Source organism: Helianthus annuus, chromosome 11 (genome assembly GCF_002127325.2).
Source record: "Helianthus annuus cultivar XRQ/B chromosome 11, HanXRQr2.0-SUNRISE, whole genome shotgun sequence".
In the NCBI taxonomy this organism is placed as follows: Eukaryota; Viridiplantae; Streptophyta; class Magnoliopsida; order Asterales; family Asteraceae; genus Helianthus; species Helianthus annuus.
In genome coordinates this window covers 15,421,229-15,444,289 of record NC_035443.2, presented here as the reverse complement: position 1 = coordinate 15,444,289, position 23,061 = coordinate 15,421,229, and the positions used below count along the sequence as shown (strand labels likewise).

Sequence of the window (23,061 nt, the reverse complement as noted above, 5' to 3'; positions counted from 1 at the left end):
TGGAGAATAATAAGAATTTTATAGCAAGAGATAGAAAGTGTTTTCAACAATGCAGTACCCAAATGTCCAAAGAGTCAAGGAGGATAAGAAAGTCTATTCTGAATAAGCGTAGAAACAGTGGTGTGTTTCGCTCTCTACAGACATCTCCTATTATTCATACACTTCCGGCCAATGTTCTTATTACTACAAACGATAATGGAGGTCTGTTTTTGATGATTGTTTTTCATAATACGTATATAAATTTAATGTTATATTAACTGAAATCTATTTGTGTATCTATAACAACCAGTATCATCAAAAGGTCTCTATGAACCCTCAAGTCTACATTACACGCCATCCCCCATAAATCATAGTCAAACTGTAATGTCGTTCGAATCCTCTTCTACAAATATGGGTAAACAACTCTATTGCTACTTTTCAAATTGTTTTACATACTGATTGTAAAAAATGTGAAAATTGTAACTATTTATAGCTGGAATTAACCAAATCTCGTCATGTACAGCATGTCACACGCCCGCCAAGTTAGATCGAACATGTGTTAGTACAATTCATTTGACTTCATCCAGTTTTGGTAAGTTTATAAATCATATTTTTAAGGTATGACATCATATTTGACCTTGTCACTTTGTTTCAATTTTTAGGACAATCGGAAAATGCTAATTATGGTGTGCATGACTCTAGAAAGAGGAAACAAAGATTGAAAATTATTGAAGCTGATGAAAGGAGGACATCTTCAATGGTCACACCACCTGCATCATCCAATCATCATATTGAGAGCAGTCCTTTAATGAATATTACAAACTGTATGTTCTATGGAGTTTTCTTATTACTGTTAATCATTCATTGAATGTTGCTCGAAGTTGTATAACATTTGTAATTTTTTTTTGCAAGTGGATCGTGTTACAGTAAGTTCCCGTCGAAGTCATATTCCAACTCCTCCGAATATTGATATTAGAACTTCTCGACGTTTGCCAAAGTGTTCCGTAGTAGGCACTAATGGTATGTGGTTTATTTTTAGCAATCTGACTAAATATACATTTCTGATTCACTGTATTTGAGTAATGTATTCCATATCCTCCTACCAGTTGAAACTGAGGTTAATGGTCATTTCTAAAATGAAATGGCAGGAAAAGAAAACTCCTACCCTGGTGAAAGCTCTAACTTTGATGATTCCAATTCTTCTGATTGTTTACCATCTTCTGTTGTAAAAAAACATTTCCGGAACTACAAGAGGTACATACCCTCCTTTAACATATCAAAGTATTTTCCAGATAACACTGACATCTCCTAATATTTCTCTTATATAATCATCTTTTTTATGTACCTATATAATTTTGTAGAATACGTTGATCATGGAGATGCTATTTTTGTATATTTTTACTGTCATGCAATGCTTTGGAAAGATGAAATGCTTAGGGGTAATTTGGATTATAAGAAATCTGCTTTTTCTCTTTGTTGTTCGAACGGAGACGTTGAATTGCCTCCCTCACCTGATCCTCCTCCATTGCTTGAAAGACTTTACAGAAGAAGCTCTCCTGAAAGCCGCAATTTCATGAATAATATTCGAGCATATAACATGATGTTTTCCTTCACATCTCTTGGTGGCAAGGTTTCTAGAAGTTTTCAAAAAGCAAAGGTCCTTATGTTTTTGGATTACAGGGACAAAATTACCATCGCATTGGTAGTCTGCTACCAAATGAGGGTGAAGAGCCCAAATTTTCATAGCTTTATATTTATGATTCCCAAAACGAGGATTTTAACCGTCAAAAGGCTGTAAGGTAAATTAACCATTCACTAAATATTGGTTTGAATATCTGTTTTACTTATATCTCCTATATATAATAAAATAATTTTCTACACAGTGTCGAGGAAGGTTCCAAAACAACTACTAAGCAACTCCTTGATCTTTCCATCATATCCAGTGTTAAAAAAATGTTGGATTCTTGTAATCCACTTGTGAAGTCATTTAGAATGGTATGAGATTGTTTTAAAGAAAATGAATGGCAAGATGTAAGACTCAAGCTCATTGGAACAAGGGATAAGGATGGTAGAACTTTTAACTTGCCTACTGCTGAAGAAATTGCTGCATTAATAATTGGTGATTTTGATGGAGCCTTTGATAAAAGAGATATCATAGTCCAAACAAGATCAGGCGGTCTTCAGAGAATTAGTGAGCTTCATCCCTCTTATCTTGCATTGCAATATCCACTTATTTTCCCGTATGCAGAAGATGGATTTAGACTTGGTATTAAACATCGAGGTGTTTTAGTTGATTCTGATATACTTAGAACCAACACCACAATGAGAGAATTTTTTAGTTACAGAATACAAGACATACCCAAACAATTTTCATTGTTACTCAATGCTCAAAAGCTATTCCAACAGTTTGTGGTTGATGCTTATACAATGATAGAATCTGCACGGTTAGCTTACATAAAGACACAACAACCCAAACTTAGAACTCAAACCTTTAAGAATTTAAATCAAAGTGTTGAAAGTGGAGAAAGCGATGCGTCAAATTGTGGAAAACGAATTTTGTTGCCTTCATCATTTACCGGCGGATCGAGATATATGATGCAAAAGTACCTAGATGCTATGGCAATCTGCAAAGCTGTAGGATATCCGGATCTCTTCATAACAGTCACCTGTAATCCCAATTGGCCTGAGATTTATAGATGTTTAAAAGACAAACGGCTGAATCCTCAAGACAGACCGGATATTATCTCACGTGTATTCAAAATTAAAATCAATCATCTAATTCAAGATTTCAAGAAACATAAATTCTTTGGTGAGATACAAGCAAGTAAGTGATTGTAAAATGTTTTCATTAATTTGTCAACCATAAATTCTTTACTAACAGTTTTTTTCATGTAATATTTCAGTTATTTATACAATCGAATTTCAGAAACGTGGTCTACCTCATGCTCATATATGTTTGTTCTTAAGTGTCGCGAACAAGTTTCCAACTACTAAAGAAATTGATTTGGCTATTAGTGCTGAAATACCTGACAAAGAGACGGATGTTGAACTGTATGAACTTGTCAAACAGTTTATGATGCACGGTCCGTGTGGTACAGACAACCCTCATTGTCCATGCATGGTTAATTTAAAATGTTCAAAGAAGTTTCCGAAAAAGTATGTAGATGAGACTTGTGTTGATTATGAAGGATATCCTATCTACCGTCGTCGTCAAACATGTAACACTGTAGAAAAAAATGGCGTGTTGCTTGACAATAGGTTTGTAGTTCCATACAATGCTATGTTACTCAAAAAGTATCAGTGTCACATAAATGTTGAGTGGTGTAACCAAACAGGATCCATCAAATATTTGTTCAAATACATTAATAAGGGTCCGGATAGAGTGACAGCTTCTGTTTACCAAAGTACGACAACTGCTGGCGTGAACAAGGAAAATGAGGAAATGACCAATAATCAAAATCGCTCAAACAAAACAGAAGTAGTTGAAGTTAAAGCATATCTTGATTGTAGATATGTTTCAGCATGTGAAGCTGCTTGGAGAATCTTCAAGTTTGACATACACTATTGAGTTCCATCTGTTGAAATATTGCCTTTTCATTGCGAAGATGGTCAGGCTATTGTTTATGACGATAATTCAAACTTGTGTGACGTGGTCAGTAACCTAACTGTGAAAATGACTATGTTTACAGAATGGATGAAATGTAACCAAACGGATGTATTCGCCAGAACATTGAAGTATATAGAGTTTCCAAGACACTTTGTATGGATACGTAAAAAATGAAAGTGGATTCGTAGAAAAAGACCTTTTGGTGCCGTTGGTAGGATACATTATGTACCTCTATCACTTGGTGATTGTTATTTCTTGAGAATTTTATTGAATCACGTTATAGGACCAATGAGTTTTGATGATATAAAAACAGTTGATGGAAAAATTTATCCTACCTTTAAAGATGCATGCCTCGCTCGCGGTCTGTTGGATGATGATAATGAGTATATAATTGCCATGAAGGAAGCAAGCACATGGTCCACTTCTGATTTCTTGCGTACATTTTTTGTAATGTTGTTGATGTCAAATTCCATTTCTAGGCCTGGTCATTTCTGGACACAAACAAAATCTCTGTTGTGTGAAGATATATTATATCATCAACGGAGGGTTACTGGTATTTCTGGTAATTTTGAAACTTTAAATAAAGCTCAAAGATTCCATTCCGTTTGTAATGAAATATTTTTATATGCTAATTACCAAACATCTGTTTTATTTTTTAGATTTGGTTCTTCCAGAGGAAGAGATTGAAACCATTTGCTTATCACATATCGAAAAATTGTTACTTGCTTATGGAAGTACATTAAGCTGCTTTTCTGACATGCCAAATGTTCCTGGGAACTACATTTCAGCATTGAACAATCAAATGATAATGAAAGAACTTTCCTATGATCGGAGTAGCTTAAAAAAGGAACTTGCATCTTTCTTAAAATCTTTAACTGATGAACAGCAAAAAGTGTATCAAACTGTCATGAATGCAGTTGCTAAAGGAAATGGAGGTGTTTTCTTTCTATATGGTTACGGTGGAACTGGTAAAACATTTCTCTGGAAAACATTTGCAGCTGCGTTACGCTCCAAAGGTGAAATTGTTTTGAATGTTGCATCTAGTGGTATTGCATCACTTCTATTAGATGGCGGTAGAACAGCTCATTCCAGATTTGTAATTCTGATAAACGTTAACGAGGATTCTATATGTTTTATAGAACCGCACAGTGAGCTAGGAGGCTTAATAAAAGAAACTAAGATGATAATCTGGGATGAAGCGCCAATGACACATAAGCATTGTTTTGAAGCTTTGGATAGAACAATGAGAGATATAGTCCGTTCCAATAATTCGTCCTTGCAGTCCAAGGCTTTTGGCGGAAAGATAGTCCTTTTTGGCGGTGATTTTAGACAAATCCTTCTGATCATTCCAAAAGGTACCAGAAGCATGATTGTAAATTCTTCATTGAATTTTTCTTATATATGGCAGGATTGTCAGTTACTCAAACTAACTAAAAACATGAGGTTAAAAGTCGGTACAAAAGCAAGTAATCTTCAGGAGACCAAGGAATTTGCTGAATGGATTTTACGCCTTGGTGATGGTCTACTTGGTGATCCAAATAATGGAGAGGTAGAGATTGAAATTCCAGATGATCTACTTATATTAGATGAAATCAATCCTATATCTTCATTGATCTCATTCACATATCCGGATATGCAAAACTTTATGTGGGATTCAAATTACTTTCAACAAAGAGCCATTCTTGCTCCCACAAATGATGTTGTTGATTCAATAAACACAGAACTGTTAAATAGTATCGTTGGTGAAGAGAAGATATATCTAAGTTCGGATTCTTTATGTGATACTGAGCAACAAACCGACCTTGACATGGCGTTGTTTCCTCCAGATGTGCTAAACAAAATGCATTTATCAGGATTACCTAACCATAAATTGGTTCTTAATGTTGGAGCTCCGGTAATGTTACTTAGAAACATTGATCAAACAAATGGTTTGTGTAACGGTACACGACTTCAAGTAACAAAACTTGGAAAACTTGTAATTGAAGCAAAGATTATTACCGGAACTAATATAGGTCATCATACTTTGATTTCAAGATTGAAAATGACACCAAGCGATAAAAGATTACCGGTGAAAATTGCACGAAGACAGTTCCCACTATCCCTGTGCTTTGCAATGACCATCAACAAAAGCCAGGGACAATCACTTGAACGTGTAGGACTATATCTTCCACGTCCGGTTTTTAGTCACGGGCAACTATACGTAGCTGTATCTCGAGTAAAGAGTATGAGCGGTTTGAAGATTTTGATATGTGACAGAGGAAAACAAGTGTGTAAAACCACAACTAACGTGGTCTACAAAGAAGTTCTACAAAATCTATAGTGGTCGTAAAAATATCATTTTGTATAAAAGTCTTTTTCATGTATGAAGGAATATGTTATAATCTTTTGAATATCATATCTGCATGTTTCTTTTATCTAATAATAATGATTGTTATTAATATTGTTTTAACAAAAAGTATCCATGTTTAAACTGTGATAGATTTAACAGTTATAAGACAATGAAAGGCAAATAAGAATAACATATATACAAAACACAAGGAATAACTAATGCAAGTAATTCTTCCATTCGTTAGTCATTAGGAACAATACATGTTTTTAATACGTTGAAATTTTAGTATTTCATCAACCAAAAAAACTGATCTGTATGTACACCCTTCGTACCACAAGGTTAAAACTGCCGGTTTCAACAATTACAAAACACTTTTAAGTAAACCAAAAACCACAAACAAAAAACATTGTTTCCATACATTATAACATTAACTCCACCAGCCGTACAAGCATTTAGTCAAACAAGAAAATACCTTTACCCATCACGAACTTAAGGGTAAATTCTTCACGAGGAACCATCTTTTTGTCCTTCACAAACTTCTTCATGTTTTTTATGTAAAACCGACCATCCGGAGACTCGATTCCAACTTGAACATCCCAAACATTACCTTCAGCATCTACAATCTTTAAACACCTCTTCCTATCTAAGCCAATTTTTTTAGCAAGATCTTTTTTTAATGCGCTGTAACAAAAAACAAATTATGTTAACAAAGATAATATAATGATATGGTTAATACATCCTAAAGTCCTGTTAGTACTTTTTGGTTACATAAACTTACAAAATGATTGTCCACACGGAAAACTACTGGAATAGTTTCCTCATTCCTGGTTACAGGGAGCATATTAGCTTCTATGCCGTTAGTAACTTCATCCACATCTTCAGCATCAGAAATACTAATAACGTCTTCTTCAATTTCTTCCTTAACAGCAGTAGCATATAATTCCGGCGGCAACACTAAATCATCATTTTTTGAACAATTGAAAACGAACATATCAAAAGTATGAAGATCAATCATTTCAAACACAAGCATATGCTCATCAGTTATTGACAATTTCTTCTTAATCCGATCCCATCCAGTTGTTATGTAAAGCTGATTGTCAAAAACTTCCATTCGAACAAACACTTTAAGCTTCCCAGGACCTCTAATAACAACTGGATAGTTTGGAATGGTATTGTCCATCTTGTGATGTACAAATACACAATTGATATGCTTCAATGAAAAAAAAAAATAGATATTAGTAATATATATATACTAACAATAAATAAATAACAAACCATAATCAATATAATGAATTCAGATTGTGAACTACGTACCATAGCATCAGGTTTATCAAAATCACCATTGGGTCTGTAGTAAAAATAATCAGATGGAGCAAATTCAATATTGTCATAGAAATAAAATATTCGAAAACTTGATAATGCTTCTTCATACTGAAATACCAGCCAGGATCCAAATTGTAGCTTCAAAGTTTCAACCATAGAATACCACCCATTGTAAAAATAACAGAAGTTTGCTAACTCATATACCTTCACTTCAAAGACCTGCCCATTCGTTGTCCGCACTTTCACAAAGCCCAATGGATAGTTAAACTCTGTTATCCATTGTTTATATTTTTTTGGGAGAACTCTTTACCCAAAAAATTGTTTATATTTTTTGGGAGAACCTATGTATAAATAAATTAAAATTAGAAATTGTGTAATATGATATTATAAAGAAAACTAAATTTACCATAACCGAGAGCAGGGTACTAACCAAACGTTTTCTTTGGTTGTCCTCCATGTAACATGCAAAGCCATACATCCTTATAACTTTGAAGTATCAAATAAAATACTATTAATATCATTAATAAATAAAAGAATAAAATATTAAAAGATTATTCTAAAAATGATAAGAATACGAACAAAGACTTGAAAACATAAATGTATCATCTAAACTACAATAGTGCCGATAACTGTTGAATATGAATGACCAAATAATTGATTAACAAGGGACAAGTTGTATTAACGTTCAGCTAGCTCATTGATTGAATAATCAACCAAAACTCCTGTTGCTAATCAACCCAATCGATTGTTCCTAAATGACACTCAATCTACTGTTTAGTCCAATATACTGTTCCTAACGCACACTCAATCTACTGTTCAATCCAATCAACTGTTGACTAATTCCCTGTTGCTAAGCAATAATACAATCTACTGTTCCAACCCAAAAGTATATATCCGCACTTTTTCAATGTCAAAAACACAAACTGAAATTATAATAAACAACATAATCTTACAAAATTTTTATACAAAATTTTATACAAAATCTTTATACAAAATTTGAGGACTAAACATCATAAACTTGCAGATTTTGATTATTTCTCCATATTTGATTTCTGACATTTGTTGTTTTAAAAGGTCAACTAACAAAATTTAGCCCATTACATAACAGCCAGTCATATGTACATTACAAATCTTCAAAGCCGTTCCTACGTTTTCGGAGGCCCTAAGCAAATTACAAAGTGGAGGCCTAATTTTGTTATTGACTGACATTAGAGGTGCAAAAATCGGGTTTTTCTAATACCCAATTTCGGGAACCAAACCGTGTTTCGGTATGATCGGGTATTAAAAAATCGGGTTTTTAGATACCTAGACATTAATACCCTATTTTCTATTTTTTACACAATATAATTCCATTTTATTTTTTAATTTGCTTTGCATTTGATAAAAATACTTGAAATAATTACAGTATCACAACTTTATTTAATTAATATATCTCAGCCTTTCGTTTAATGTCACTAGAAGGATGCACCAAGAGGAAAAAAATATATTGCTTATGAGTCTTTCGTTTAATGTCACTAGAAGGATGCGCCAAAAAGAAAAAAAATATTTTGCTTATGAGATTCGAGCTAGGGTCTTTACAAGACTAGGGCAGGGCTAATACCACTACACTAGCGAAGTTAATAGATCTATAGAATCAAAACAATTATATATTATATATCACTTTTATATTAAATGGAGGCCCTAAAAGTTTGGAGGCCCTAGACCCGAGCCTAGGTTTTGATAAGCATTGGGCCGGCCCTGCAAATCTTCAATCATACATCCATACAATGTATATTAAATCTGCACTATAATTCCCATGTAAGTCGATACGATTTTGAACGACTTTAGAATCCACAAGTAGCTGACATTTCAGAATTACAGTCAAAAAGCATTTGAGAATTACACTATTTTTTAGAAAATCAAATCAAAATTCTATTAAAATACATATTATTACTCGAGCATGATCTGTTATTAGTCTAGACTTGCGGTAACTTGGTCCAGTTCAGCAAATATCATCCCATACATAATCGTACAAAATCTAATAAACAGTCATTTTTAACATTGCCCTAATTGAGGTGAAATAAAATAATTTGACAAATACTAAACTATTAACTTCAATCGATCATCAATGCCTACAACTATTAACTTCAATCGATCATCAATATGAAAATCAGAAGTATAAGGTATAGAATAAATACCCAAGAGCCGAACATATACAACCGTGGTATAATAAATTACCAGAAGAAAAGATTTTAGAAGAACAAACTGTTCGATTGATGCATATAGATGATTACCTGTGGATTGACTTGCCAAAGACCTTGAAGAAAGCTGTCTGTTCGTTCTCACAAGTTAGTTCCGAAAGATGTAAATGTTCGATTCAATATGCCTTTAGGGCTATATTTCAAAGACAGGTTCTAATGGACTTCAACCCACAAGCCCATTGACAGCTTCTAATTGGATTCAAGGTCTTTGGCCCATTCTGAAATTTGATTATTTACAACCTAAAATGAATAGGCCTTTTATTGAATTATACAATAACAATGCACCTTTACTGAATTTTACACTAACAATGTGTCAAAAAAAATTTAATGTCGTATATAAGAAGTTATTAGACAACATAAAATTAGGTCATACTTTCATTCTATATCAAACATGTACACTAAAACAAACTATCTTTAACATTGTTTTATAAACATATGTAACTAAACACAAAAATTTAAATAATATATTATAATATTTTTTTTCAACATTTAATTCCGATCGTTATTAGAACAAATCCGTATATTCACACGTGTGTACCACCTAGTAACCCATTAATACGGAACGGATAATTTTTTTTTGTTGCACCAAGTCTACGCGATCACGCACGACTCACGTGGCAAGGTACAAAATCCTGTAGTCGGCTACGATCCATATAAACGTACTACAATAACAACAGTAGCAGCAGCAGCAGCATCAATTTCAGTGATCATTTATTCATTCAACAAACTCTCTCTCTCTTCATTTTCCATGAGGGAAGAAGGAATCAGCTCCTCCGGTGACCCCTTACTTTTCCCCAATTCTCCTCCTCCTACCGCTGCTGCCAGGTCTAAACCCTAACCCTAATTTCCCCCCCTTCAATTGCAACTTTCTTCCTCACCTTTTACCAGATACTGTTCAATTGATTGCTATCTGTGTCGTGAATTGTTGTTTTTGTTTAGGGATTTTGGATATTTTATGCCTTTTGGTTCAATTAGGTATGTAGGTTAATTTGGGAATTTTTTAATTATGTTTTATGGATTTATAGGTTTGTTAATTGATGTTTGTTTTATTGACCTAACTAGATTTTGTTTCTATATAATTGAATTTGTACATTTGTTGTTCGGAATGCTGTATGAAATATGAATGAATCTCAGTATTTGACACGTAAATTAGAAATTATTCTATGTTTTTGGGCCTATGAGCTAGCATTGAGTAGGTTTAATACTTTAACAGAATGAATTAATGATGAAGTTTTCGTTTAGCGCATACAGCCTATGTAGTTAATATCCCGATATATCAATATCAGTGATATATCGGTTATCGGTCCCCTGCCGAGATAGCGGTACAAAATATCGGTACCAATAATATCAGCGATACTGTCCGATATTTGACCGATATAGGACCGATATTTGATCGATAAATCACTGATTTTCCTGATATCAGTACCATTCTTCTTATTTCTACCGTTCATTTTTCTTCTTATTGCTGCTATTAGTGTTTTAAGTCTTAGTTGTTAGTTGTTACTGTTAAATGTTAGTGTTTTAAGTCTTAGTCAGTTCTTACTTGTTACAATTGTTAGACCATGTGTAGTGGAAGGGGAAGATAATGCCCCCACCCTAGGGCATTTTACGCCATGTGGCGGTCCAGTCAGCAAAGGGGCATTATTGGGCGTTTTCTAAAATGGGTGTAGTGGGGATGGGGCATTATTGGGCATTAAATAAAATAAAGAAAAAACACAGAAAAAATCTTATTGGATAAGGAGAAGGGGGCTGAAAGATGATTGGACAAGGGAGAAGGGGGAAGGCGTTTTATATAAAACGCCAAATTCATTTTTTTTTTCAAAAAAAAAAAAGCCAAAAAACGCCCTATGTAATGGGAGGGGGGCGTTTTTGGGCATTATTTTTGAAATTTAAAAAAAAAAACGCCCCACTACACATGGTCTTAGTGTGAAATTGCTATATATATAAATTTAGCATGATATTAAAATTACCGATACAACCGAAATCTCAAATATCGGTCCTTGACCGATATCCGATATTTTACCGCATTAACTACTTAGCATACAGCGAATGTACATGTGTTGTAAATGTAATCAACGAATCATCTAGTTAATTTATCTATGTTTTTTAGCTCTGCTGGAGCATCATCACCAGCTGTTGCCACCAATGCTGGTAGTGCTGCAGACTGGTTAGGTCATGGTCAGGGGTCGAAAGCTGGTTCACTTTCGCGAGTTAGCTCACAGCCCATGTGGATCTCGTTGAGTACGAGTGCGGGTGGTTCGGCTCTTGGTTCGTCGAAGCCTTCATGCAGACCATGGGAACGGGGTGATCTTTTAAGACGGTTGTCTACTTTCAGTCCTGCTAATTGGTTTGGAAAACCTAAGGTTTGAAAATCGGTTTATTTAACGTTTGAATTATTTATTCTTGTCAAAATTTGTGATAAATTTTACTGTTTTTTGTGCAGGCTGCTAGTTCACTTTCTTGTGCTAGACGAGGTTGGGTGAATGTAGATGTTGATACGATTCAGTGTGAGGCTTGTGGGGAAAATCTGACATACGATGCACAAGATTCATGGGCTCGTACAGAAGGTGAATGCTGATATAATTAACTTTATTTGCCAGGCTGGTGTAGGGGTGAGCAGAAAACCGGAAAAAACGAATCGCACAAAAAAAGAACTGAAATATACGGTTCGGTTATGGTTTTACATTTTTTGAAAAGCGAAAAACAAACGGAACCAAATAACCTAAAAAGTCATCTTTTTAATGTTTGTTATATATTGATTTAGAAATTATTAGTTTTATTCTTGAATGTTAAGCATTTATAATAAAAACATTAGCATGTTTATCTATCTTTGAAATGCATTGCCTACAATAAATAACCAAATATAAGATATAAATTTATTGATTTCAAAGTATTATATAAGAAGATGTTATAATAAAAACTTTGGAAAAACATAAAAATAGATTAGAAGGTTAGGTTTATGTGAACAATATTAATTAAAAAGGTTAATTATAATAACCCAAATGTAAACATTTAAGAAATATTCTTGCATCTTGAATTATACTTTTAATTTTTGAATCTTATGTATTTTGTTCCAAAAACCGAAAAAACCGAAAAACCAGACCGAACCATTGCTAAAACCGAAAACCGAACGTTTTTCAATAACCGAAAACCGAACCGTGCACACTGGCGTATATTTAAGTTTTTGTGCTCTATATAAACAGGTGAAAACGGTGAAGAGTTTGCTAACCTGCTGGACGAAGGACATAATGCCACCTGTCCTTGGAGAGGAAACAGCTGTGCCGCAAGCTTGGTTCAGTTTCCTCCGACCCCACCATCCGCTCTGATCGGTGGTTACAAGGACCGTTGTGACGGACTGATTCAGTTTCCGTATTTACCCGTTGTGGCTAATTCGGCTCTTGACCAGATGAAGCTTTCTAGAGGTCTAGAGATTGACCGATTTCTAGCCCAGTCGTCTGGTTATCCGGCAGACATTATGTCTGATTCGGAAATAAGCATATATTTGCGTGTAAGATAATACTGTATCACTATTTTTAGGGCTGCAAACGAACTGAACAAGTCCTTGTTTGTGTTCGTCTGTTAAGAAATATATGTGTTCTCGAACTGTTCATGAACACTTCCTGAACGACGTGTTCGTTTGTTAAGAAAATGAATGTGTTCGTTTGTTAATTTTAGGTAATGAACACAAACGAACACAAACTAATGTTCATGGACACAAATGAAAACAAACGAACACAAACAAGCGTTCTTGAACAAAATACATAATTAAAAACACAGATGAACTATTGGACACAACGGACATAAAAAATAAAAAATAAAAATTAAAAACACAGATGAACTATTTGTCGGAATTTTGACATAGTTAAATAAAAAATAAAAATTAAAAACACAGATGAACTATTGGACACAACGGACATAAACGAACACGTTACCGAACATAAATGAACGAACACAACCTTTGTTCATGTTCGTTCATTTAACTAAACGTTTTCGTTCATTTATTAAACGAACGAACATAAACGAACTTTCCGTCGAACGGTTCACGAACTGTTCGCTGAACGTTTGGTTTGTTTGCAGCCCTACCTATTTTGTTCTTTTAGTTTGGGAAAATTTTCTACTAAAGTTGATATTATCTTCTATCATCAGGCTCAGAAGTTGATAAGTCTATGTGGATGGGAGCCGAGGTGGCTTCCAAACGTTCAAGATTGCGAAGAGCATTCGGCTCAATCAGCTAGAAACGGTGGTTCGTTCAGTCCAATTAAAGATTACGACCCGTTACAAGATCGAGGCCCAAACAAGAAACGTTTCTCTAACTCAACTAGAAAAGGCTCTCGAGTCAGGTCAAAGTTTGAATCCGGATCGTTGCTGCTGGATTGTAGCTTATGTGGCGCGACAGTGAGGATCTTGGACTTTGTTCGTGTCAATCTTCCCGCTCGTCTTGCTCCAAACAACATCGATGTTCCCGAAACGAGTAAAAAGATGGCGATAACGCGTGGAGTAAGTGCCGCTAGTGCCATTAGCGGGTGGGTGGCTGCTGATGGGGCGGAAGAAGAGCAGACAGAGGACGTTGATGAAGCGGCAAATTCGAACGTCAGGATGGATTTAAATCTTACGATGGGGAGTGGATTTTCGACTGGTCACGGGCATAAACGACCGATATCTGAATTATATCAAGATGTGAATATTGGTCGCGATCTAGTCATCGGGCAGCCAGCTGGCAGCGAGGTTGGTGACCGTGCAGCATCATATGAATCCCGAGGTCCCACTACTTTCAAACGGAACGTTGACGAAGGTGGGTCCACTGTTGATAGACCACACGGGCTGATTCGCCAGGCGGATAGCGTCGAGGGTGTCGTCATTGACCGTGACGGCGACGAAATCAACGACAGCAAGACGTCCACAGGCCCGTCTAAACGAGCCTGCGAGTCGTCATCCGGTGCAGGTCCCAGTCAGACCTTGTATTTCGATATCGGTCAGGCCGGTCCGTCAAGCCATGGCCATGAACACGCAGCACGCGCTTCTTCTGTTATCGCAATGGATACGATTTGTCATAGTGAAGATAATGATTCTATGGAAAGCGTCGAAAACCATCCGGTGTTTATCGATGAGGTCAACTACCCGTCCACATCAGCGATTAACCCTGACCCGAACGAAACTTCCGACATGAACCAAAGCATCCAGGCTCAACAAAGCACGTGCCCGCCTGCGGTTTGGGTCAACAGTGAAATAGGCGTTAGCAGCACTAACGATGACGAAGTACTGAATACCGAAACCGCCAGGGGTTACATGCGGGACCGGGACGGTCCTAGCTTGGCGGTTAGTGGCGGTAGTGTCGGAATGGCTGCGAGCCATGAAGCGGAGATTCACGGTTTGATTCATAGAACTGAAAGTGTTGTTGGTGACATGGAACCGGTTACTGGTGTGACGGAGAATCAAGGTCAAACCGGTGAGTTTGTTCCGGAAGAAATGCAACAAGAATATTCCGGAAGGGGGGATAGTGGGTCGAAGGTTGTTGGTTCGGTTAAAGGTGAATCGGTTGAGAGTGGTGAGAAAACTAGTGATTTAAATCTGTTACCACATGAACAAAACTCACACCCTTCTCTTTCTTGCAACGCGGTTGTATATTCGGGCCTTGAAGTATCAAAAGATGAAGTGATGCAGGCCCGTAAGTCGTCTCCTAATGAAGAATATGGGTACCCAAGTTATCCACCAGCAAACGGGTTAGGTAGGTGAAAAATCCTGTTTATTAAAAAAGTTAGATAACCAGCTGTTTATCATGTTTTTCAAATAATGATTATTTTTTAAAAAGAATAATATATATGAATGCCACCCAAGTATTCATTTTCATTAATGCCCCCGAGTAGGGCTGCAAACGAACCGAATGAACACGAACAAGGCCTTGTTTGTGTTCGTTTGTTAAGGAAATATATATGTTCACGAATTGTTCATGAACACTTACCGAACGAGATTTTTTGTTCGTGTTCGTTCGTTAAGGAAATGAACGTGTTCATGTTTGTTTGTTAATTTTAGTTAATGAAAGCGAACGAACATTCATGAACACAAACTGTTCATGAACACAAATGAAAACAAACGAAGACAAACAAGCATCATGAACAGAATATATAATACACTAATGTTCATGAACACAAAATGAAAACAATTGAAGACAAACAAGCATCATGAACATAATATATAATACACTGATACTTATTAAATGTTATATTCGTCCGAATTTTGAAGTATTTAAATAAAATATAAAAATTATAAGCACCAACTAACTATGGAACATAAATGAACGAACGCGGCCTCTGTTCATGTTTGCTCATTTAACTAAACGAACGAAATTTTTTGTTCGTGTTCGTTCATTTATTAAACTAACGAACACAAACGAACTTCCTGCCGAATGGTTCACGAACTGTTCGCTGAACGTGCGGTTCGTTTGCAGCCCTACCCCCGAGTATGCATTTAGTTTCTTTTATGCCAATTCTGACAGCCAGATGACTAATATCCCTTTTTATAAAAAAACAAGAATTTTAAACCTATAACATGTTTACACATCATCAAATGGGCATTTTCATCATTCGATTTTTTTAGCAGGATTCTATCATGTTCCATGCTGCTGAATTATGTCTGTCTTTTTTTTTTAATATTATTTAGGGCCGCCAAATGGAGAAAGCAAGTTTGAAGAACCTGTTGAGTTTGATCCAATCAAGCATCATAATTTTTTCTGCCCTTGGGTTAACGGTAATGTTGCTGCAGCTGGTGTTATCAACAGTAATAACGGTGCTAGTTCAAGTTCTAGTGCTTTAGCCCTTTGTGGGTGGCAGTTAACTTTAGATGCTTTAGATGGCTTTCAAGGGACTGAACAAAATCAAACGGTTGAATCCGAATCAGCTGCGTCTCTGTACAAGGTATATCAACCCTTTATTTATCTCATAATTTTACAAAAAAAAAAAAATTGTAATTTTTACATTAATAGACGTTTTAGTAGTTAGGACTGGAGTTTACAAGAAAATAACATCATGAAATTCATAGTGCATTCTATAAAGGAAAAAAAAATTATGTAATTTTTTGCTTGTAAATTGATTACATTAACGCTTGCAGGATGATCATCAAGGTTCTGGTAAAAAACTCATGGCACGCCATTCCTTCAACAGAAACCGTGGCCAAAGTTAAAAATAAATATCCACTGGTAAATTTTCGTCAACTTTCTCTGCAATTTGCTTGTTTAAAATCGGTAATTTTTTGGTTCGGGTCAAAACGGGTTCAGTTGACTTCACTTTTTTCCAATTTTTTTTTGTGAGTAATGATATACATGCCTAATAATTATGCTTAAAAGAATGCCTTATTAGGCATATGAATCATTTTTCTCTCTTTATAGAATATAGATAATTACTGTGTCAAATTTGATTACAAATTTATAGGATTTTATAGTTTTATTACATAAAATAATAATTTGCAGAGTTTATGCGTTAGTAATACACCTTGTGAGACTTTTGATCATTTAACCTATTTGACCCGTTAGAGATATAACATGATCTAGTGTGGACCCAGCACCTGCCATAGGCACGTATTTGCTTATTTTGTTTGCAGTCTTGTGCAGCCGTAGCTACAAGGAAAACTCGACAACTCTTTCCAAGGCTCGTTAGACAGAGTTAACCATTTTAGTTCCTAGTATTTATTAGAACCATCAGAATTATGAATGTCTTTAGTGGTATAATTAATATTGCTATTTGAATTTTTCACCTTTGTTTCTTCTTTTGATGATCCGTTCGAATCTATTATGATGTGAAGAGATTTTTGTGATTTATAGAAGTATAAAGTGGACTCGGTTTCGGCTGATAGGATGATGATGATGATGATGTAGCAAGAATAGAACTGAAATGATTAATTGTTTGTGTATTTGACTCGACTTGTTTACAGTGTATTTTGAGGTTTCTTTGATCAATTAGTGACTGGTAACTTGGTGTTCAAGTTTCGTATGGACTTTCAGTGTGTAGTTTCTTGCGGATTAAGATGCATATATGGATTTATGTCGTGCTCTGTAAGTGAATAGCGAACTCGTTTGGAAGTTAGTCGGTAGGTTGTACTTCCTCTATCTCTCTCTAACGCTCCATACCGGTGATTACTACCACCACACACAACGGTAATTGGAATTTCAAGAATGATGACAGTAACTCGGAATCAAGAAACGAAGATGGCCGGAAAGCGGCGGAAGAAGGTCGAATTTCAACGGAGAAATCATTGGCGGCGAATGCCATGAACACTACGATTGAAGATCTGATTCAAAGTTTCAGTATGACGGTGAATCAGAATGTACCGGGTGAAGGTCCATCAAACGAGGTGAATCAATTGGGAAATCTTGACGATAGGCTACGAGGCAGATTCTGTGAACTTGAATTTCCAAAATTCAATGGAATCAATGTGGATGATTGGATCTATCGGGTAGAGCACTTCTTCCTTGTTGATGAAACACCGTCGCAGTTTAAACTGAAAATAGTGGTGATTCATCTCGAGGGGGAGGCACTTCAATGGCATCAAACTCACTGAAAGCACGACGTACACGGACATTACGTGGGCAGAGTATAAAGAGATGATCGTGCATCGATTCACAGATTCTTTTCTGGGAAATGCCATAGAATAATTGATTTCACTTGTGTAGACAAGTAACATTCAAGATCACTATGATTGATCTCTTTGATGTTTTATTGAATAAGGTATCCATTTCGGAAAGTTATGCCGTTAGCATCTTCATACAGTCTTAAACCTGAAATGGGGGGATCTTGAGGTTGTTAAGGCTATAGGGTGTGGTCATGACCCATATAACCATTATGACCCTCCATATCATCACCATGTCACCCATCTCTAATTCACCATCTAAAACCACTACCCTAAGGGTGTGGTCATGACCCAAACACTATCCCCTTATTTATTTTATAATTAATTTTTGTCTAAAGAAAAAGGAAAGTACATCATGAAAAATGGAAACTAGGACCATGGTTGCCATGGTTTAATCCATGGAAACCATGGTGGATCAAGCAAGGGGGTGGTGTATTCTTCTATTCATGTTTCTACATGGCAAATTATGTTCCAACCATGACCCCACACCCTTTAGCCTAAAGCAGATAAGTTGCTTGTATTCCGGAAGCTACTCTGGATAATAAATTCACCTCTATTGGTTCGCGATTGAAACAATCAATTTCTAGCACGGTTTGATCAATTCCATCGAATTTGGCAATCCTTCTATCGCCTATCGGTATATGAGAAAGAATTGATGGCAATCCTTATGGCCATCAAGCATTGGCATCACTGTTTGATCGTGAACCATTTCAATATTAAAACCAATAAGAAAAGTCTTAAACATCTCATGGATCAAATGATACCTACACCATTGCAACAGTCTTGGTTGGCCAAAATGTTGGGTTAAGATTTACATAATCGGGCTAATGTTGTCTTTACAGTTAAAAAAAAATTTGGTATCGTATTATGCTATCTTTTGACTAAATTTACATAATAGTTACTATTTTGAAAGACTGTCTTTAAACCTTTTTCTACGACTTACTATTTTAAAAACCATGTATTTAAACCTTTTGCTATATTAAAGCCTTTGAAATTGCAAATGAAACCATACATAATAGTTTGAAACTTTGAATAGAGTTAAATAGTTTCAATCGTTACCATTTTAGTCCACTTGGTTAACTACGTTCATTTTTTATATTAGCTAGAAGGGTAATTCGATCATTTTATATGGTCGAATTGCCCTTCTAGTTAACAAAATTAAATATAAAATGACCAAAATGCCTTTCTAGTTAACAAAATTAAGGGATGGAGTTAACCCAGTGGACTAAAATGATAACGTTTTAAATCTTTGGACTAAACTGACAAAATGACCCAAACCACAGGGACTAAAATGACATTTAACTCTAACCATTATTTAAAGGTACAAAATCATATGGTTTAAAAGTCTAGTTCAATTAATACAGTTACAAACAAGAAAGATAGCTTGAAGAACATTCATAAACATACATTATTTATCTTTACGAATGGGAACCAAACAAATTAGCAAACAAGTTTTCACAAGTCAACTATCTTAATTCCCAAAGTCAACGATTTCGATTCCCTTGTTACGGTACCCGACAGGTGCATCATACTTGCTGAAGAGCCTATACGATGAGATTAACGATAGTAAAATGTAGCAAATCACCACCAAGAAAGTGATGATGATTGACGCTGTTGCCTGTTTACAAAAGTGACCGTAGGTCCCACACGCTTCACTCCATGTCACCGTCACGTCGCCTTTATATGCCAAAAATGTCAGCTCAGTTGTCACGGCACCCGCAGCCAATATCAAGTATGTAGAAACCTATATACATCAAACATCCTATGAGACACATGATATTAGGGATGACAATCGAATCTGAACCCGATGAATAAACCCGAAACCCGAAAATTTAGGACGGGTATGGGGTAGAGTAATTTGGTATGTGATTTCTTTTATATTTTCTTTATAGGGATAAGACAGGTGTGGGATTTGATGAAATACTCATTTACCCGATCCGATTACGTATACACACGTTATATACCCAAAATGCTATCCATTTTTTAATACGAGATATTCTCAAATTACATAGTATTCTTTTTTTTCTTTTCCTTTTTATTGGCACCTAATCGTCATTTAGTACTCCAGTATCTCTACTTCTCTACTTCTTGAGAGAGATATACTTTATACTTTTCAAAATTCTTACAATTTTTTTGAACAGCCAACAAAATCAATCCCGAGCACTCTTGGGGCACCCACTGGACCAAACGGAGTACTCCGAGAGTAACCCGAGTCCACCACCAATTCCGGGGAAAAACCAGTAACCCACCCGCCCGTAGGCACGACGATGAAATTACTGGTAAAACCTGTTTGACTCAAGGATCGAACCCAAATTTACCTGGGTCTCCTATCATTGACCAGTGCCTCACTCTTACAATTGATTTTAAAAACTAAATATTAGTCTTCAAGATTGGCATACGCTTTATTTGTAATCTTTTGGTGACATCCACATTGTAATTGATTAATAGATACCCGATGGATCGGGTTATGGGTGGGGTATACCCGACACATATTTTTGATAAACTGATAGATATACACAAACACAATACCATATACTAGATACCCAACAAGTAATTACCCGATATATACTTATTTAGGCCGGGTATAGGACAAGATTTTATAATCAGGTATAGGGTCCGAGATGAATAATTGAATGTAAACTAAACTTAGTCAAACTAAAGTAAAAAAACTGAAGGATTTTAAATATGTGGGCTCAAAGCTTCAATTTTTAGATAATAAACCTTTTTGTTTCGAAATGCTTAACTACATAGGAAAACAAAGTAGTTTTAGACAATGCGTAGTGGTATGATGAATAATGCCCCACCCTGGGGTATTTTCTGCCATGTGGCAGTTCAGTCAGCATGGAGACATTATTGGGCGTTTTTGCAAAAGTGGCGTAGTGGGAGTAATACCCAATAACGCCTCATCCAATCATTACACAATATATATGGGTGAGAGGTAAAAAAAAGAAAAAAAATAAAATCTAGCCATTTGTTTATGACGGTTGCATCTCGTTCCGATTGGTCGAAGATTTGCCCCTTCAGCGTGTTTCAAAACACGCCAAAACACAAAAGTGGCGAAATCACGCCTGAAAACGCCTAGGGGGTGGGATATGGGCGGAATTTGGCGTTATTGAGGGATAATTTTGAAAAAAAGGATGCCCACTACGGTCTTACTATACATCTTGATACTGCTAAGCTACAAACTTAACATTTTTATTTTAATAATTATTTTTTAAAAACAAAAGTGATGGAGAGGTGAAAACCTGATCAAGGAGAAAGAAGGTCCAGGCTCGAGGCATGGTCATTGGACGAGGTACTGCCGTGAAAGCAGCTGTCACTAGAGAATAACCAGCCAATACGCCATTCGCATGCACCAAAAACCTGCATAATCACAACCCATAATTTCAAGAAAATACATTAAATTATCTTTTATAACTTAAAAATTAATCATGTAACCAATAGGGTGGTGGTACATCATTGATAAAGATAAAGCCTTTAAACAACTGAGTTTGGAAGAGCCGGGGGAAATCTTGGGTTCAAGTCTCACAGACGACAGATTAAAAAAATTTGTCGTTCAAAAAAAAAAAATAAAAATAAAAATGTAACCCTCAGGGAGCAAAAGTGAAATTGCACTAATTTTAACGTTATTTTACTAATTTCGTGAAAAGAACGTTAAAAGCGGCGGACGACTAGTCATGCATCATGTGGTGGCGTTGATAGCCGAAAAAGGGGGCCACATGCACAAATCGGCCTTTGTCCCAATTGCTGAGTGTTATGTGTCTTATGTTGGGGGTATCACTAGAAGCAGCCTCTCTATTCGAGCCGGGGGTATCACTAGAAGCAGCCTCTCTCATCCTCAGACCCTACCTTAGCTTTGCTATTAATTAGATTTACTGAGTATAATGATGATGATGAATAAACGGGTTAGATAGTTCAGCTTAGCCCGAACACGACACATTATCAAATGAAATTAAAAAGATAAAATTAGTACCTAAAACCAGTGAAGTTGGAGTAGGATAAAGAGCCATAATCATTAGTCTCAGAATCCTTAATCATGACAACTAGTGCAGCCACACACAGCCCCACCGGAAATAGTCTCAGCAGCATCTCCACCGTCCGGATGCCGCCGGAGTTTCCATCTTCTTCTTGACATGGTCCAGAGGTTCCAGTAGCCAAATTGCTATTCTTTTCGGCCATTGTTAAACACAAAGATGAGTAGAAAGAGATGAAGAAGAGTTTGTGTTTGTGATTGTGATTGTGAGAGGTGGCTTAATATATATAGCATTTGGATATCATTTTATAGGTAATAAATGGTGAAAGTTAAATTTAGCAAAGTTAGGTGATGTTACATTTAATGTTTTTATTAAAATAAGGGTGTTGTTTTTAATGTAGATCATATCATCAATCATATGTAGATGACTCTCGATGGCTATTTTTGTTTTTGTTTTTTTTTTTTTTTTTTTTTTTTTGAAAATTAGACGTTGTCGTTATCTTTAACACCCTTTTTCATGTGATGTCTTTTGGCGTGAAAATAGACGAGTTTTGTACTTTTTTTTTTGAAAAGTAACTATTATTCACAGGACCACCCTCGCGAGGGCAGCCAACCACAAGCAACCCGGCTACATTAAATTAAAAGAGCACCAATTGGCCCAAGAGATACCATTGTTTTTAGATCGACTACTATACCACAAAAAACCTAACGATTTAACCTCTTGAAAAATGTCCACGACCGTCTTTTGTTTACCGTCGAACCTTCTCTCATTCCTAGCTTTCCATAAGCACCAACATATGGAATCCCTTTTGTTTACCGTCTTTTATTTACCACCATGATGATGCCATGAAGAATCCCTTTCGCTTTACACTCCAATCCCGAGTACTCGTGAACCACGTAGATTGGACTAATATGACACCACCGACTGATAAGATACCACAGTATCGAGGCCACCCCAAACGAGCAGGACAGATGGACAGCTGATTCTGCA

At 35.9% G+C, this 23,061-nt stretch overlaps 3 protein-coding genes across 6 annotated transcripts; 2 read left to right on the top strand and 1 right to left on the bottom strand.

Annotated features, from left to right (window-relative positions):
- Window positions 1-3,874: 3,874 nt before the first annotated feature.
- Window positions 3,875-5,906, top strand: LOC110887869 (ATP-dependent DNA helicase pif1-like). Its single transcript, XM_022135433.1, has 2 exons — window positions 3,875-4,148; window positions 4,246-5,906. Exons 1-2 carry the CDS (start codon window positions 3,875-3,877, stop codon window positions 5,904-5,906), a joined length of 1,935 nt encoding a protein of 644 aa, XP_021991125.1.
- A 4,243-nt stretch (window positions 5,907-10,149) lies between these two features.
- Window positions 10,150-17,464, top strand: LOC110889765. 4 transcript variants are annotated; one of them, XM_022137332.2, is made up of 8 exons: window positions 10,150-10,303; window positions 11,589-11,841; window positions 11,922-12,045; window positions 12,682-12,986; window positions 13,625-15,203; window positions 16,136-16,389; window positions 16,583-16,670; window positions 17,292-17,464. In XM_022137332.2, the coding sequence occupies exons 1-7, from the start codon at window positions 10,227-10,229 to the stop codon at window positions 16,652-16,654; spliced, it is 2,664 nt and encodes an 887-aa protein (XP_021993024.1). In that variant the 5' UTR covers window positions 10,150-10,226; the 3' UTR covers window positions 16,655-16,670; window positions 17,292-17,464. The 4 variants fall into 4 exon arrangements, with proteins under 4 accessions (XP_021993024.1, XP_021993023.1, XP_021993022.1 ...); XM_022137331.2 differs by having other exon boundaries at window positions 17,082-17,456; XM_022137330.2 differs by having other exon boundaries at window positions 17,072-17,456.
- Window positions 17,465-19,461: 1,997 nt separating this feature from the next.
- LOC110889767 (CASP-like protein 2A1) lies at window positions 19,462-22,343 on the bottom strand. Its single transcript, XM_022137333.2, has 3 exons — window positions 22,071-22,343; window positions 21,343-21,460; window positions 19,462-19,841 (listed from the first exon to the last, which is right to left on the bottom strand). The coding sequence occupies exons 1-3, from the start codon at window positions 22,274-22,276 to the stop codon at window positions 19,569-19,571; spliced, it is 597 nt and encodes a 198-aa protein (XP_021993025.1). The 5' UTR covers window positions 22,277-22,343; the 3' UTR covers window positions 19,462-19,568.
- Window positions 22,344-23,061: the final 718 nt, after the last annotated feature.